The sequence below is a fragment of the Amia ocellicauda genome, chromosome 3 (assembly GCF_036373705.1).
Source record: "Amia ocellicauda isolate fAmiCal2 chromosome 3, fAmiCal2.hap1, whole genome shotgun sequence".
Taxonomy (NCBI): domain Eukaryota; kingdom Metazoa; phylum Chordata; class Actinopteri; order Amiiformes; family Amiidae; genus Amia; species Amia ocellicauda.
The window spans coordinates 23,648,004-23,661,785 of record NC_089852.1 but is presented as its reverse complement, the minus strand read 5'-3'; the positions used below and the strand labels follow the sequence as shown (position 1 = coordinate 23,661,785).

Below are 13,782 nucleotides of genomic sequence, written 5' to 3'. Positions count from 1 at the left end.
CAGTCCAAGCAGGGACTTTTAGCAGAAGAGCCACTGGGGAGCCCGGCCAAGATAAAGAGCTTCTATGTGCCCCTCCTTCTGTGTTCTGTCTAGCTGTCATGGGTTACTTATCAGAAGTACTGCACATAGCCTTCAGCCTGCTGTGTGTGTTGATATTCCTTGTGCCATGTCAGTGCTCCACTATGGGTGTGTAGCACGAGCTGGAATTTAAAAGGCCTGTCCACAGCCTGAGTGGGGGAAGCTTAAAAAGTTTTTTTTGTTTTTTTTTTAAATGAGAAACCCTTTCCATACAGGCCACTTTGAATATTTATGCAAACCTCTTATTTAACCCACCACCCAGTGTTAAATAAGCCTGTGGCTACTGCTCTGGGTGGAGCTGTCTGGCTTTTATCTTGAACACAGTTTGCACTGGTATTGTGTAAATAAATGCATATATATATATATATATCCCCACACACACATTCATATGTATGTATTGAATGTATATATATACACACACACACAATAGGGTGTAAACTGCTTGGCCTCCTTCCACATCTTCCAATTTAGCTTCAATGGCTGCCTATGCTTTAAAAAGTGGGACGCTAGCTATTAATTAAAGCCTGTCTGGAGCTCTGAAGTGGCTGGGGAAGCCACAAAGGAAATGTAGAGTCTGTCATCACCTTGGCTGCTTTTGTTCTGGATTGGAACTCCCTGCCGGGACAGGCTGTTGCAGCACAATGAGTGTGCGTGTGTTCTTTGAAGGTCCCTTGTAGGGTGGGTGGACTGAATCGCAGGCCATAACTCACAGATGAACCCAGGTCCAGTGATATCAAAAGTAGGTATCGCAAATGGTCAAGTTCAAGAGTACTAACAAATAAAAAAATAAAGTATTGTATATTGATTTATGGTGCTCTCCTTCACCTTTTAAGTCACTTTGGACAAAGGCATCTGCCAAATTAATATGGAATAAATAGGTTGCAATAGCTACTTCTGTCTCCAATTTTCACAGCCCTTAATACTGGCTGAATTGGTCCAAATAACCACATCCTCGGTTCCTGTAGGATTGTTATTTCTGATGACCCCTGAGTGACATTAACAGGACTGGCTTCTTTCTGAAACTCTTTGGAATTCTGTGCAAAATGCTGCTATATGATTTAAAGCAGTTGATGGATGGGTTAACCTGACTCATATTGTTAATAATGTGGTATATTTGTTTTCATAGAGCAAGTCTGAACGATACCATATCACAGAGGCTTATCACTGCAAAACATGCATTACGTATAATCTGCATCCACCTCTACCTCTACCCTACCCCCCTTCCCTCCTTTTATCTACCCAGATATCACGGCATAGGAGCCATAAACAAGATAGTTCGCTCCAAGGTCTCGGCAATCATCCGATGCAAGGCTGTTGTCTTTGTCATCTTCCGGACGGGAACATTCAGTCTCTGGTTCTTCGCGGTCAGGATCGCCGCACAATAAAACTCAAAAAACACGAGAGACGGGCGAGCCTGTGAGCGGCGACACGGGGTCCCTTTAAAGGCGCGGAGACGCGGCCCCCCATTGGCTGCCGGCCGCGGACGTCACACGGATGCCTGTCTCGGCTTGACAGCCCTTTAAATGGGCAGAGAGACGCCGACCCGGGCGGACAGAGCGCTCCTGTGCCGGGGCTGGCTGTGCGGGACTGGGGGCAGCGAGGGGATCCTTTAATGCCGGGACTGCACTACGGGACTCGCCTCTGTCTGTGGAGCCGGTGATGAGCTGCGATTGTGGGCTTGTGGCGGATTTCCAGTGCCGAGCCGGCTCCTGCGATTAACAGGGACAGCTTTCGGGAATGCCCTTTGCCCCGCAGATCGCCGGTACGGTATCCTTGCAGCAGTATTTGCATAATATACGAGCGGAGGTGTTAAGATCTGGGAAGTGTTACCACTATGTATATATTATTTAAAACTTGGCAAATTTGAGAACAGTTTTTTTTGTTTCTTAGCCTAAATGTCGAACATCATATTGTCTACGCTTGTGAATTCTACATTGCCATTTCATTTAAACTGTATATGAAGTAAAGGAGGGAAGCTGCAGTGGCAGTGCGGGGGAAGCGACACCGTGCGGGTTATTGCGTTTGTGTCGTTTTTATGTAACTGGTACCGCAGTGATATACGGTGTCCTTGGAGTGTCAGCCGCTGTAGGGACTATAGCCCGCTCAGCCTCTTTGCCGTACAAGTGCCGCTGCTCTGCGGAGAGATGTGTGCTAAAACACGGGATCGGATACACAGTTGTCACTTGTTTTTGCACTCGACAGATTAGCGGACCGCTACTGTACAGAGGGCTCGCCGGATCCAGGGCAAAAGCTCACTGTATAAATACAGACAGACAGACAGGTCAGTATGGTACACCCGACTGAACAGCAGCACCCGCAAACGTCAAGAGCACCATTGCACATTGCTACGTGCAGGTTATAATATTAAGATCCACCTATAACCTTAAAACGACCTTGTGCCTTTCACAGAAGCGTGTGTAAAACACGACACACTTGATCCGAAAGGGATGCATACGTGCGGCCGCAGACTCCACAGTGAACCGCAGAGCTGCCGTCTCCTCGCTCCGGAGAAGCGCAGCCGGCCACAGCCACGGGTGTCGCGCAGAGCACTTGGTTTCAAGCAATGCAGTCAGCTAGCACAGCAGCATTTTCCTGTAAGGGATTTTGATATTTGGCTGAGGCTTGGGGAAAATGTCTGGTGTATACATTTAAATTTGGAATCACCTTTGCGTGGTGGATGAGGTTGCTGTAGTGTGTGCTGTCCGTATATCCAGTCAAATCGCTGCATTGGCCCGCGTTTTGAAGCCGACACACTGCTCCTACATTTGAGTTTCGTTCCAGATATTGCAAGCTGAATGAACTTTGTTGTTATAAATATATATTTGTGTTATTCCCCACTTTAATTCTAAGCATGCAATGTGGTAAATAATGATCGATTTAAAAAGTTCAAGAGCTGGAAGGTGTCAAGAGCTCAAATGTGCACTGGACAGCCCATCCTGCCCCAAACCACAGACCTGGAGCCCATCTCTGCTTGTTCCTCTTTCTTGAGCAGCAGGGAGCGTCAGAACCCGAGGCATCTTTTGAATTCATGGCTTCCTTAAAAAGCGCTGGGATTTAACCCATCCGTTTCCTACATCGCAGACATGACCAATAAAGGTCTGCATACCATCTGTACCACTTAAGTTAGAGCTAGTATGGTGCGCTTAACATCCCTTCATTGTCGACCGTTAAAGGCTGGTTTATATCTTTTTCTGAAACATAAGATAGTTTACAGAGGAGAGGAGGCCATTCGACCCATCGTGCTCGTTTAGTGTCCATTGATAACTAAGTGATCCGAGGATACTATCCAGTCTATTGAAGATAGTTTATTTTTTGTGTTTTGAGGTGTTCTTTTGATACCCTTTGTTTTTATTTCAATCCTTTTCAGAAAAAAAAAGCAGCAACAAACAGTGCTTTGGTTTATGATGATGATGATGATGATGATGATGATTACTTTGGGGAGACAAACCTGTTAAAGGAACTGACTAATCACAAAAATATATAATATATAGTGAATATAGTCCACTGTACATTTTTCAGAACCCTGCTACTTGCTCTTCAAACTCAAATTCAGCAATTCACTTGCGATGCTGCCTTGTTAATATGTATTTCTTTATGATATTGCCATATAATCTGGTACCTTGGCATGGTGTATCCCACAGGGCCTAACGCTGACACCAGTATTGAAACCATGCACAATGAGGAGAAGTTACTGAAATGCACCATGTTTGAAGATTTTGATTTTAATATGGCTGGATACTGTGCTGGTGTTTACTATGGCTTTGTTGAACCAACGTAGTGCCAATTGAAAAACAAAGACTTAAAAGTAAATGCCAACACACACACACACACACACACACACACACACATCTTGAGGAACATATTTGTAAAGTCCTAAATAGTCCAGTCAGGGAGAGAAAGTGAGTGAGCGAGAAGGAGAGTGCTGTTTTCAGATGCCGCAAAGAGAAACAGTTAGGAGTAATTGGACGCCTTTACCATGCTGAATAAAGGGTGAAGTCCAAGTCATTTATTAGCGTGGCAGAGTGATTTATGACTGATGCACATCCGTGTAATCCGCAGAAAGTCCTTTAAAACAGCTCAATACCCTCAATCAGAGCGTTCTTTACAGCTCACTTCGGAACATGTTTATTACCCCACGCCCTGCTTCCCTCCGCCATTTGATTTACATTTTTCGTCAGAGTCATGGAAAGGGAAACCTGCCTCTGATTTTAGTATTCTCTCAAATTAGTTCCTGTTTTTCTCTCAGGGGAGACATTCGGTTACTAGATGAGCAGTAAAGCAGAAGGGCATCTAGCCAGCAGTAACATGAAATAAAAGTGAATACATTAATTGAACAGCTGTTCTTTTTGCAGTGTATTTTTGTTTTGCCTCTTGTGAAACACCTCAGCTGCTGTCTTGAAAAGCAAGTTGCAGGGCTTCATCTGATACTGTACTATATTTCCCTCAGTGTTGCTGTGGTTGTATGTGGTAGGTTTGTGGTTTGGAGGGGGGGCAGGGTTTGGCCCACTGCCATAACCTTTGACCCCTCTATAAGTGTTTTGTAAAGTCAGATTAATACAGGATGGTGCTCAGCATTCTCGGAGATGTGCATCACTAAGCCATCCACTTATTTTCTCTTTGAGTGTATTTCAATTAAATGCCACACAGGCATAACACACAGACACACACACATACATACATATATGCACAATACACTCTGTCAGGGTCTGTTCCACTAAAGACAGACGCTGAGCAGGAAAGAAACCGCTTTTGTTCTGTTGGAAGTGGGAAGGAATTAGTAGTACAATTTCTAATGCCCTGACTAAAGCGCCCACTGTTTTGAAACCATTACGTTGGGCACATTTCTGGCAGCACGGGACACTGCCAGTTGCACATGGATGATAAGCTGGATTTCAGTACATATGATTCTCCCTCCCACTGCCCAACTGAACAGTAATCTGTAGATGCCTTTCTATGCCAGAGCTGCCCCCTGTCTCCAGTCCTCACAGGCTAGATTATCTGCTCTGCCTGAACTCGGATAGAGAGATCTTTTTTAAATCTACAGCTCAGTTGTAGTTTTCAGATCCTAACCAGCTCATCACGTAACAAAATGGTCAGTATCAGGCTCGGGGGGAAAAATAGAGTTGGACTCTATTTGCAGCTCCTGTTACCCTTTTTGAAATCGAAGTGAACAGTCATGCTTTTATTTACAGGTCGGCTCCCCGGGACGTTCTTTTGTTTTGTGATATAACCTCAGCTCTCTATTACCTGACTGGTTCAATGGCGTGATCTTGGAAAATCGTACCAAAAATAATAATAATTTAAAGTTCTCATTAAGCAAATGAATAGTGAATTTAAACATTTAGTTAATGTGAGCGAGAACTTGAGACCAGAAGATGCTGGGACTGAGTGACCCAGTTTTAACTTTATGGGAAGATTCACACAGTAAGGATTATCATGAATTTTAAGATATTAGACATTAATTTTCTCACATTTTTTCACATGTTTTTGGTTAATAATTTCCTATTTAGGAGGAGAGATTATATCATAATGCAACATTTTGACAGTTCTCTAGAAGTGAAGAAGTGCAAACGCTGAGGAGTCTGTGATTGAATTGTTAAACATCCTTTTCTACATAGATCCATTTTAGCTTTTTAACTTTCTTCCAAGGAACTTTTTTGTTTTGTTTTTTCCTCCCCCAGTTGCATCTTTACTGGAAACTAAATAAATAAATAATAGGAAATGTTTAGCCTCACAATGACAAAAGGTGATGTATATGAGAGATATTTTAAAAGCAAAACCAAAGTGGCGAGAGACAAAAATTCCAGAGATGTGAGTCAACAGGAAACTGATGACTGTGGTCTCCCAGTATATTTGAATTATATATAGACAGAGACAGAGACAGAGACAGAGAGAAACTGCTTTAAATAAATTAATAATACACAGAGGCCTCCCATGCTAAAACAAAGCCTCTTTTGACCCAGAGAAAAGCGATAAATCAAAATAACACAGAGCACAAAACTGAGCACACCTGCATTCGTGACCTTAGTGTGGTGCTCACGCAGAAGACTGATATTGATACCGTGGGCATGAAAGGGTTAAGCGAAAGTCTGATTCCTAAACATTTTGTTTGCTCATTCTTTGTTCAGGTTTAATTAAATCCTACACAAAAGAAAGGGAACTGCACAAGGTGCGCCACCACAAAAAAGGTTCTTTCACCTTGATTCATATTCTCTATGCCTGACATTCATATGGGGTGGCACGCTAGGACAACCTTAAAGCATAACTGGGTATTCTGATTTGTTTTGTTTGTGTTTTCGTTTTTTCTCATGAAGTAAGGTAGACCAAGGACTCATTTCACACAATTTATTCCTTAAAAAGAACATTTTGTATAATGTTAACAATATACTTTCCTCTGATTTAAAGGTATAAACTGTGAATAAGAATTTAAAGTTTAACGATGAAACAAAACCATTGTGAGAACTGACAGTGTGTTCAAGGGGCAAATCCCAAATGTGATTGGACTGCACTGTGAGTCTTTTGTTGTCTGTCAAGCATCGGTTGTGTTCTAAAATTTATTTATATTTTTTACTTTTTCTTATTTCTTTTACTTTTTTTCCACTGTGGTCTCCCCCTTGCACTTCCGTTTCCCAGGTTGCTGTTTGCAGTAGACGCCTTGGTGTCCCTTACAGTCTGGAGAAAGTGGTGTGAAGGAAGGCAGGAGGAGGAGAGAAAAGAGAGAGAGCTTGGGGGCCATTTTTTTTTTTTTTTTTTAAGCTGCGCAGGTGGTAATAATGAGAGACTCTGTGTTTACATGCTGTTTTGTCCCCTCCCCTCCACCCCCAGGAGAAGAGGAGCCAGCTTCAGACATGGCGGCCCCACCTGACAAGAAGTTCCTGATCTTTTTTGACTTTGACGAGACCATCGTTGACGAGAGCAGTGACGATTCGGTGGTGCGGGCCGCCCCGGGGCAGGTGCTGCCCGGCTGGTTGAAAGAGACCTACCGTGAAGGGCACTACAATGAGTTCATGTGCCGAGTCCTGGCCTACATGGGCGAGCAGGGAGTGAGGGAGGAGGCCATCCGGGGGGTGATCGAAAAGATCCCTGTCTCACCCGGCATCCCGGCTGTCTTCCAGTTCCTCAAGGCTCACCAGGAGCTCTTCGAGATCGTGCTGGTGTCCGATGCCAATGTCTACTTTATAGAGGCCTGGCTGCGTGCAGTCGGTTGGCGCCCCCTCTTCCGCCGCATCATCAGTAACCCGGCCAGCTTCAACACCTGTGGTCACCTGGTACTCCAGCCCTTCCACACCCACTCCTGCCCCCGCTGCCCGGCCAACATGTGCAAGCGCAAGATCGTACGCGAGTACCTGGCGCAGCGGGCCGAGGAGCGAGGCGGTCGGCCCTTTGAGAGGGTCTTCTACGTTGGCGATGGTGCCAACGACTACTGCCCCTCCGTGGTCCTGGGCCCTGGGGACACCGCTTTCCCCCGCCGTGAGTATCCCATGCACAGGCACATCGTGGACATGCAACGCACACAGCCGGGCGTCTTCCAAGCCACCGTGGTGCCCTGGCAGAGTGGGGAGGACATTACGGCCTGCCTCAAGAAGCTGCTAGGCAGGTGAGCCTCAGGGGGAGGATGGGGCGACCCCCTCACACTCGCCCAGGGAGAGCCATGACCCGACCCCTCCCCCCACACCTGCCCATCCTGCCTGGCCTTCTGCCCCCGCTCATGCCTGTATACCACATAAAGACTGCCTTTGTCCCTTTGTTGCTTCATTGGCCCAAAATCATTCTAGACTGTTTAGAACTGACTGGTAAAGTCGACCAAAGTGTTTTATTTTTTGCACACATGCACGTACAGACCGATACACAAATCCTTTTACCAATTAAACTCAAAACAAAAAAAGAACTTTGAGATCAGTTCCCTGTTAAGTTATTGTCAATGAACTAGTTCTATGGTTTTTGTCGTTTTCGACAGTCTCTCTACATAAGCTTGCACCCAGTTTAGTTCCATACTTCCCTATAAACTCCCACCAATTGACAAAGTTCACAACTTTCTTTTGTAAAAGTTATACAAGGACAAGTTATTTTCTTGGGTAAAGTCAAACATGACTACCAGTGTTGAGGCCAGTAGAGTATTATCCAGCTACAGTAAAATAGCCAGTATAGTCTCTATGGATGTCTCTCCTAAAGTGGAGAAATCCTTTTGTTCTTGCCTGTAAAGGCTGCGCTGTATAGGACTAGACTGTTACAATCTTGAAAAGAGGCTTAAAAAAACTGTGTCAAGAAACTCAGATGTGATGTTCCAGGTGAGTCCGGTCTAAATGCAGTCTTGGGACTTTATAGTTTGCATCATGCTTTTTTTTTTAACGGAAAAGAATTTAGCACGATATTTTAACAAGACAAACAGATTAACAAAAACTCAGTTCTTCATGGTCTAGATATAATCAGGGTCAGCTTTCGAATTTATGACAGAATCTCTCGGGAGCATCACTAATAAGAAGCTAATCATTTTAATATATACTTAATATTTAATATACCTGATCTATAACATTTACAAACTAATTCTTGAAATTTAAGGTCAGCGGGCTATGTTTACAGAATAAAAACAAAATCATTACTTGCACGTCATTTCCTAGTTTGTTTATAAGACCCAGTACAGCTCTGTCCTTATCCGAGGTGTGAAACATGAAGTTATCAGCTATGCAAATGAGATTAGCACTAAATGACTCAAGGAAGCAAATCCTGAGAGGTAGAACATTGTCACATTCACACACAATGTACTGAACACAAAACACATCAGGGCTTGTGTTTATAAAGGCATTATGACACACTGGGCTTCAGATTTATGGACTTTATCCAAAAAGCAAGTATTATGTCAGTGTGCTGTGTGAAATGTGGCTTATCGTGGCAGACATTCAGGATAGTTTTATTTGTCTTGTACACAAACTGGGAAACAATTATAATTATTTAAATAAATCTATTTTCCTTTCATGTTACATCATATTACTTGAAGTTGAGAGTGTTACTCAATGGCAGGTCTGTTTCCCCCAAAGTGCAAAGTTCAGGATGTTTTATGTTACTGGGGTGCCTCACTCATAGGTGGTGTTTTCAAAACATTTCACACATCCTTGTCAGACACTCGCTGGGTCTGTAAGCAGTCATCTGACACAATACACTTCCTGTAGGTCTGTATTCTGATTGCTGTCATCTCTTGTTTTGCAAGAGAATCGAAATGATGACCGGCAAGACGTTGTTCCCCAGAGAATGACACATTTGCTTCCTTTTTCTTTCTCTGTTAGATATGTGCTTTAATAACAATGACTTTTAAAGCAGAAGGCAGCCCTGAAAAAACATGCCTAGTTTACAAAACCCTTTGTTCTGCCCTTTGTTACTACCAGGTTCAGATTAGTCTTTTCTCCAATTTGAATTCCAGACTCTCATCCCTGCTAAAGGGTTCTCTGTTGCAATATTTTTATTTTTATTTTTTTAAACATGCATTAACGTGGAAGACAGATACGTCACACAGTTAGTAGCCTTCTTGAGCTGCACAAAGAAAAATGCAATATATGGGCACTTAACCTGCAAAACTGCATATTGAGTCCTTGGCTCACCTTTATTGCAAGTATGTGACAATTTATTAGGATGACAGTTGCACACTCAAATCCTTCCTGTTGCCTTATTGCTTCATCTTAAAACCAAGATAAACAGTATGTAGTCCAGTGATAGATGTAATGAGCCTGAATTACACCTCACACTTTCAAATCAATTTGTGCATCCATTTACACCCATTCAGTTCAATCCCATATTCAGAGTTATTGACGCCTACTTAGAATCTCCAGTCCGGCGGTTTCTGCAATCTGTGTCTTTGCCAGAGCTGTTTTGAAGTGGAGGGGCCTGAGTTCAGGTTGTGTGTGTATGTGTGTGTGTGTCTGCAGTGCCACCTGCTGTCAAAAGAGGCTATAGCGTGATCAGACAAACCAAAGATTTGTGTCAGGTTGCGTTTGATCTTTGTTGCTCGTTTGTGTGTCCCACTGTGTGATCCTGTGGTCCTGTAACAGGAAGTTAGCAATGGGGCCAGTGCAGTTGGGATATCACAATTTGTGATGCTGTTTTTGGCTAGTTAGAGGACATGCCCAATTTGTACTGAGAGATGGTTGGTTCTTCCAGGAAGAAGGAGCCTACTGACATGTCCCACCACTTAATATGAAGACAATGTCTGGGCAGCCCCCTAAGGCTATAAATAACATTCCTGCTCAAGGTTGCTTCAGTTGTATGAAACTATTCCTATCTGGACAGGTTAGCCTCCACACTGTTTAAGAAGCCCTCCCACTCCATGACGTTAGAACAGATCTCTGCAGGGAAGCCACCAGAACCATTAACACATGCAAAGTACCCATATGGACTATGTGGATATGAAACTAGGAAGTGGTGCCATATTGGAATGAACAGGTCCGGCCTGCCGATAAAACACAAACACAAGCACGACCATGGCAGTTGTGTCATGCAGGGCCTGATGCAGACAGTCGTGCAGAAGGCCAACATTTAGGCAGGGGGTTCAGAGAAATTGTGGGAAAACAGAGTTCTGATTTAAAGGTGCTTACATTCCTCTACATTTTACTCTCCTCCTCCTCCATCATCCCCTTCTTCTTTATTATTATTATTATTGTTGTTATTATTATTATTATGTAATTTTAGCAGATGCCTTTATTTGAGGCGACTTAAAATGGCTGATGAACACTAGCTTACATAATCTGGCAGGACAAACTGTATACCTCACTGACTGAGACGGTGGTTCCGTCAAGGAAGACGTACAATATCTGGAAATCATTTTGTTTCAACACTTTGCAATTTTAATGAAATGTGTGAAGGTCTATGAAACTGTGCTGGGTTAGCTGTGAGTAGTGTGTACTGGGGGCTGGGGGGCACAGATCTCTCTTACCCCAGCATTGTGTGTAGCAATTGTTTTTTTTTTTTTGTATTTATTATAACTATATTTTTAAATACACATTGGGCAGCAGTGCATTCAGTAAAGACATTTTATTTATGGAAAGCTAGTTCTTTATAACACAGAATCTTGCTTTTGCATGGAAGGTTTTGGTGTTCTCACACCCATCAGCATGCTTCTAAAGGCATTTTACCAGAGTGAGAATCTGAATATTGCAATCCTTGTGAGATTTTATTGATAGTGAGGGAAAAAAGTATTTGATCCCCTGCTGATTTTGTACGTTTGCCCACTGACAAAGTAATGATCAGTCTATAATTTTAATGGTAGGTGTATTTTAACAGCGAGAGACAGAATAACAACACAAAAATCCAGAAAAACTTTATTTAAAAAAAAAAAAGTTATAAATTGATTTGCATGTTAATGAGGGAAATAAGTATTTGATCCCCTATCATTCAGCAAGATTTCTGGCTCCTAGGTGTCTTTTATACAGGTAACGAGCTGAGATTAGGAGCACTCTCTTAAAGGGAGCGCTCCTAATCTCAGCTCGTTACCTGTATAAAAGACACCTGTCCACAGAAGCAATCAATCAATCAGATTCCAAACTCTCCACCATGGCCAAGACCAAAGAGCTGTCCAAGGATGTCAGGGACAGGATTGTAGACCTACACAAGGCTGGAATGGGCTACAAGACCATCGCCAAGCAGCTTGGTGAGAAGGTGACAACAGTTGGTGCGATTATTCGCAAATGGAATAAACACGAAATAACTGTCAGTCTCCCTCGGTCTGGGGCTCCATGCAAGATCTCACCTCGTGGAGTTTCAATGATCATGAGAACGGTGAGGAATCAGCCCAGAACTACACGGGAGGATCTTGTTAATGATCTCAAGGCAGCTGGGACCATAGTCACCAAGATAACAATTGGTAACGCACTACACCGTGAAGGACTGAAATCCTGCAGCGCCCGCAAGGTCCCCCTGCTCAAGAAAGCACATGTACAGGCCCGTCTGAAGTTTGCCAATGAACATCTGAATGATTCAGAGGAGAACTGGGTGAAAGTGTTGTGGTCAGATGAGACCAAAATCGAGCTCTTTGGCATCAACTCAACTCACCGTGTTTGGAGGAGGAGGAATGACCCCAAGAACACCATCCCCACCGTCAAACATGGAGGTGGAAACTTTATGCTTTGGGGGTGTTTTTCTGCTAAGGGGACAGGACAACTGCACCGTATCAAAGGGACGATGGACGGGGCCATGTACCGTCAAATCTTGGGTGAGAACCTCCTTCCCTCAGCCAGGGCATTGAAAATGGGTCGTGGATGGGTATTCCAGCATGACAATGACCCAAAACACACAGCCAAGGCAACAAAGGAGTGGCTCAAGAAGAAGCACATTAAGGTCCTGGAGTGGCCTAGCCAGTCTCCAGACCTTAATCCCATAGAAAATGGAGGGAGCTGAAGGTTCGAGTTGCCAAACGTCAGCCTCGAAACCTTAATGACTTGGAGAGGATCTGCAAAGAGGAGTGGGACAAAATCCCTCCTGAGATGTGTGCAAACCTGGTGGCCAACTACAAGAAACGTCTGACCTCTGTGATTGCCAACAAGGGTTTTGCCACCAAGTACTAAGTCAAAGGGGTCAAATACTTATTTCCCTCATTAACATGCAAATCAATTTATAACTTTTTTTAAATGCATTTTTCTGGATTTTTTTGTTGTTATTCTGTCTCTCACTGTTAAAATACACCTACCATTTATAAAATAAATAGACTGATCATTTCTTTGTCAGTGGGCAAACGTACAAAATCAGCAGGGGATCAAATACTTTTTTCCCCTCACTGTATATATGTAATTTCTTGCTGTATGGTGGGCATTTCACAATGACCTTTTTAATTATATGTGATGGTACACAGTACCCTGTATTTATACCGTGCCTTTCATCCCCCAAAAAGTCAGCAAGTATGATAGGAAAGACTAGATTGCAGAGATATGTCAATTTTGGAATTAACATATAATGAAAACCATTTCATTTAAGAGGAACAAAAGGCATTTGTCTTGCTATTAAACATTTGTTAAAGATTTTTCACAGGAGGGGGAAATTCGTAAACTAAAGTCTGTAAAATGAATGCGAAGCTGTCTCAATGAGTTTGTCTCTATTCTTGTATGTTTCCTTTGTTTTTTATTTTATTTTTTGAATCCTTGGGTCTGTGAATTTTAGAAAAAAAAATGTTTGTACAATTGTTATGGCAATAATCTGTCACTGTTGGGCTGATTTCCTGTATGTGTATTCCTCTTCCCTGACAGTGTGTCTATGGCATGCTCCTTAGACTCCTATCTGTTCATCCAGAGTTTTTATCTTGTATGCAAGCATTTCTGTTTTTAAACACCTGTTCTATATGTATATTGGTCTTCACAGTGAAGGATGTATTTGGAATATAAAGCCATCAATAATAGAAAACAAGACAGTGTCTTGATTTTTGTGTTTGTTTTTATGTGTTATTCATGCTTCACTCATCATTAGAAATAAGTTTTGTATGCAGTTATTGATGTACATTTTTAATAATCTAAACCACAATCATTTCCATACATTGCAATATCCTGCTGTTACTTATCAGAAAGTTTATTTAATTGATCTTTATAGTAGGTACCATAATCCCATGCTGCAGAATTTAAGAAGCACAATCAATCACTGAATACACAAAACAAACAAACTATAAGATACTGGTAGATATTTTGCAAATATAGATGATAAACAGTGTAGCAAACATCTACGGTATGCTTTTTC

General features: G+C 42.7%; 1 protein-coding gene across 5 annotated transcripts; it reads left to right on the top strand.

The window, feature by feature from the left end:
• The first annotated feature begins 1,325 nt into the window (after positions 1 to 1,325).
• On the top strand, positions 1,326 to 7,972 carry phospho1 (phosphoethanolamine/phosphocholine phosphatase 1). Of its 5 annotated transcripts, XM_066698571.1 has the most exons (4): positions 1,326 to 1,840; positions 2,281 to 2,359; positions 2,488 to 2,672; positions 6,712 to 7,972. In XM_066698571.1, the coding sequence occupies exon 4, from the start codon at positions 6,852 to 6,854 to the stop codon at positions 7,677 to 7,679; it is 828 nt and encodes a 275-aa protein (XP_066554668.1). In that variant the 5' UTR covers positions 1,326 to 1,840; positions 2,281 to 2,359; positions 2,488 to 2,672; positions 6,712 to 6,851; the 3' UTR covers positions 7,680 to 7,972. The 5 variants fall into 5 exon arrangements, with proteins under 5 accessions (XP_066554668.1, XP_066554672.1, XP_066554669.1 ...); XM_066698575.1 differs by lacking the exon at positions 2,488 to 2,672 and having other exon boundaries at positions 6,904 to 7,972; XM_066698572.1 differs by lacking the exon at positions 2,488 to 2,672.
• The last annotated feature ends 5,810 nt before the right edge of the window (positions 7,973 to 13,782 follow it).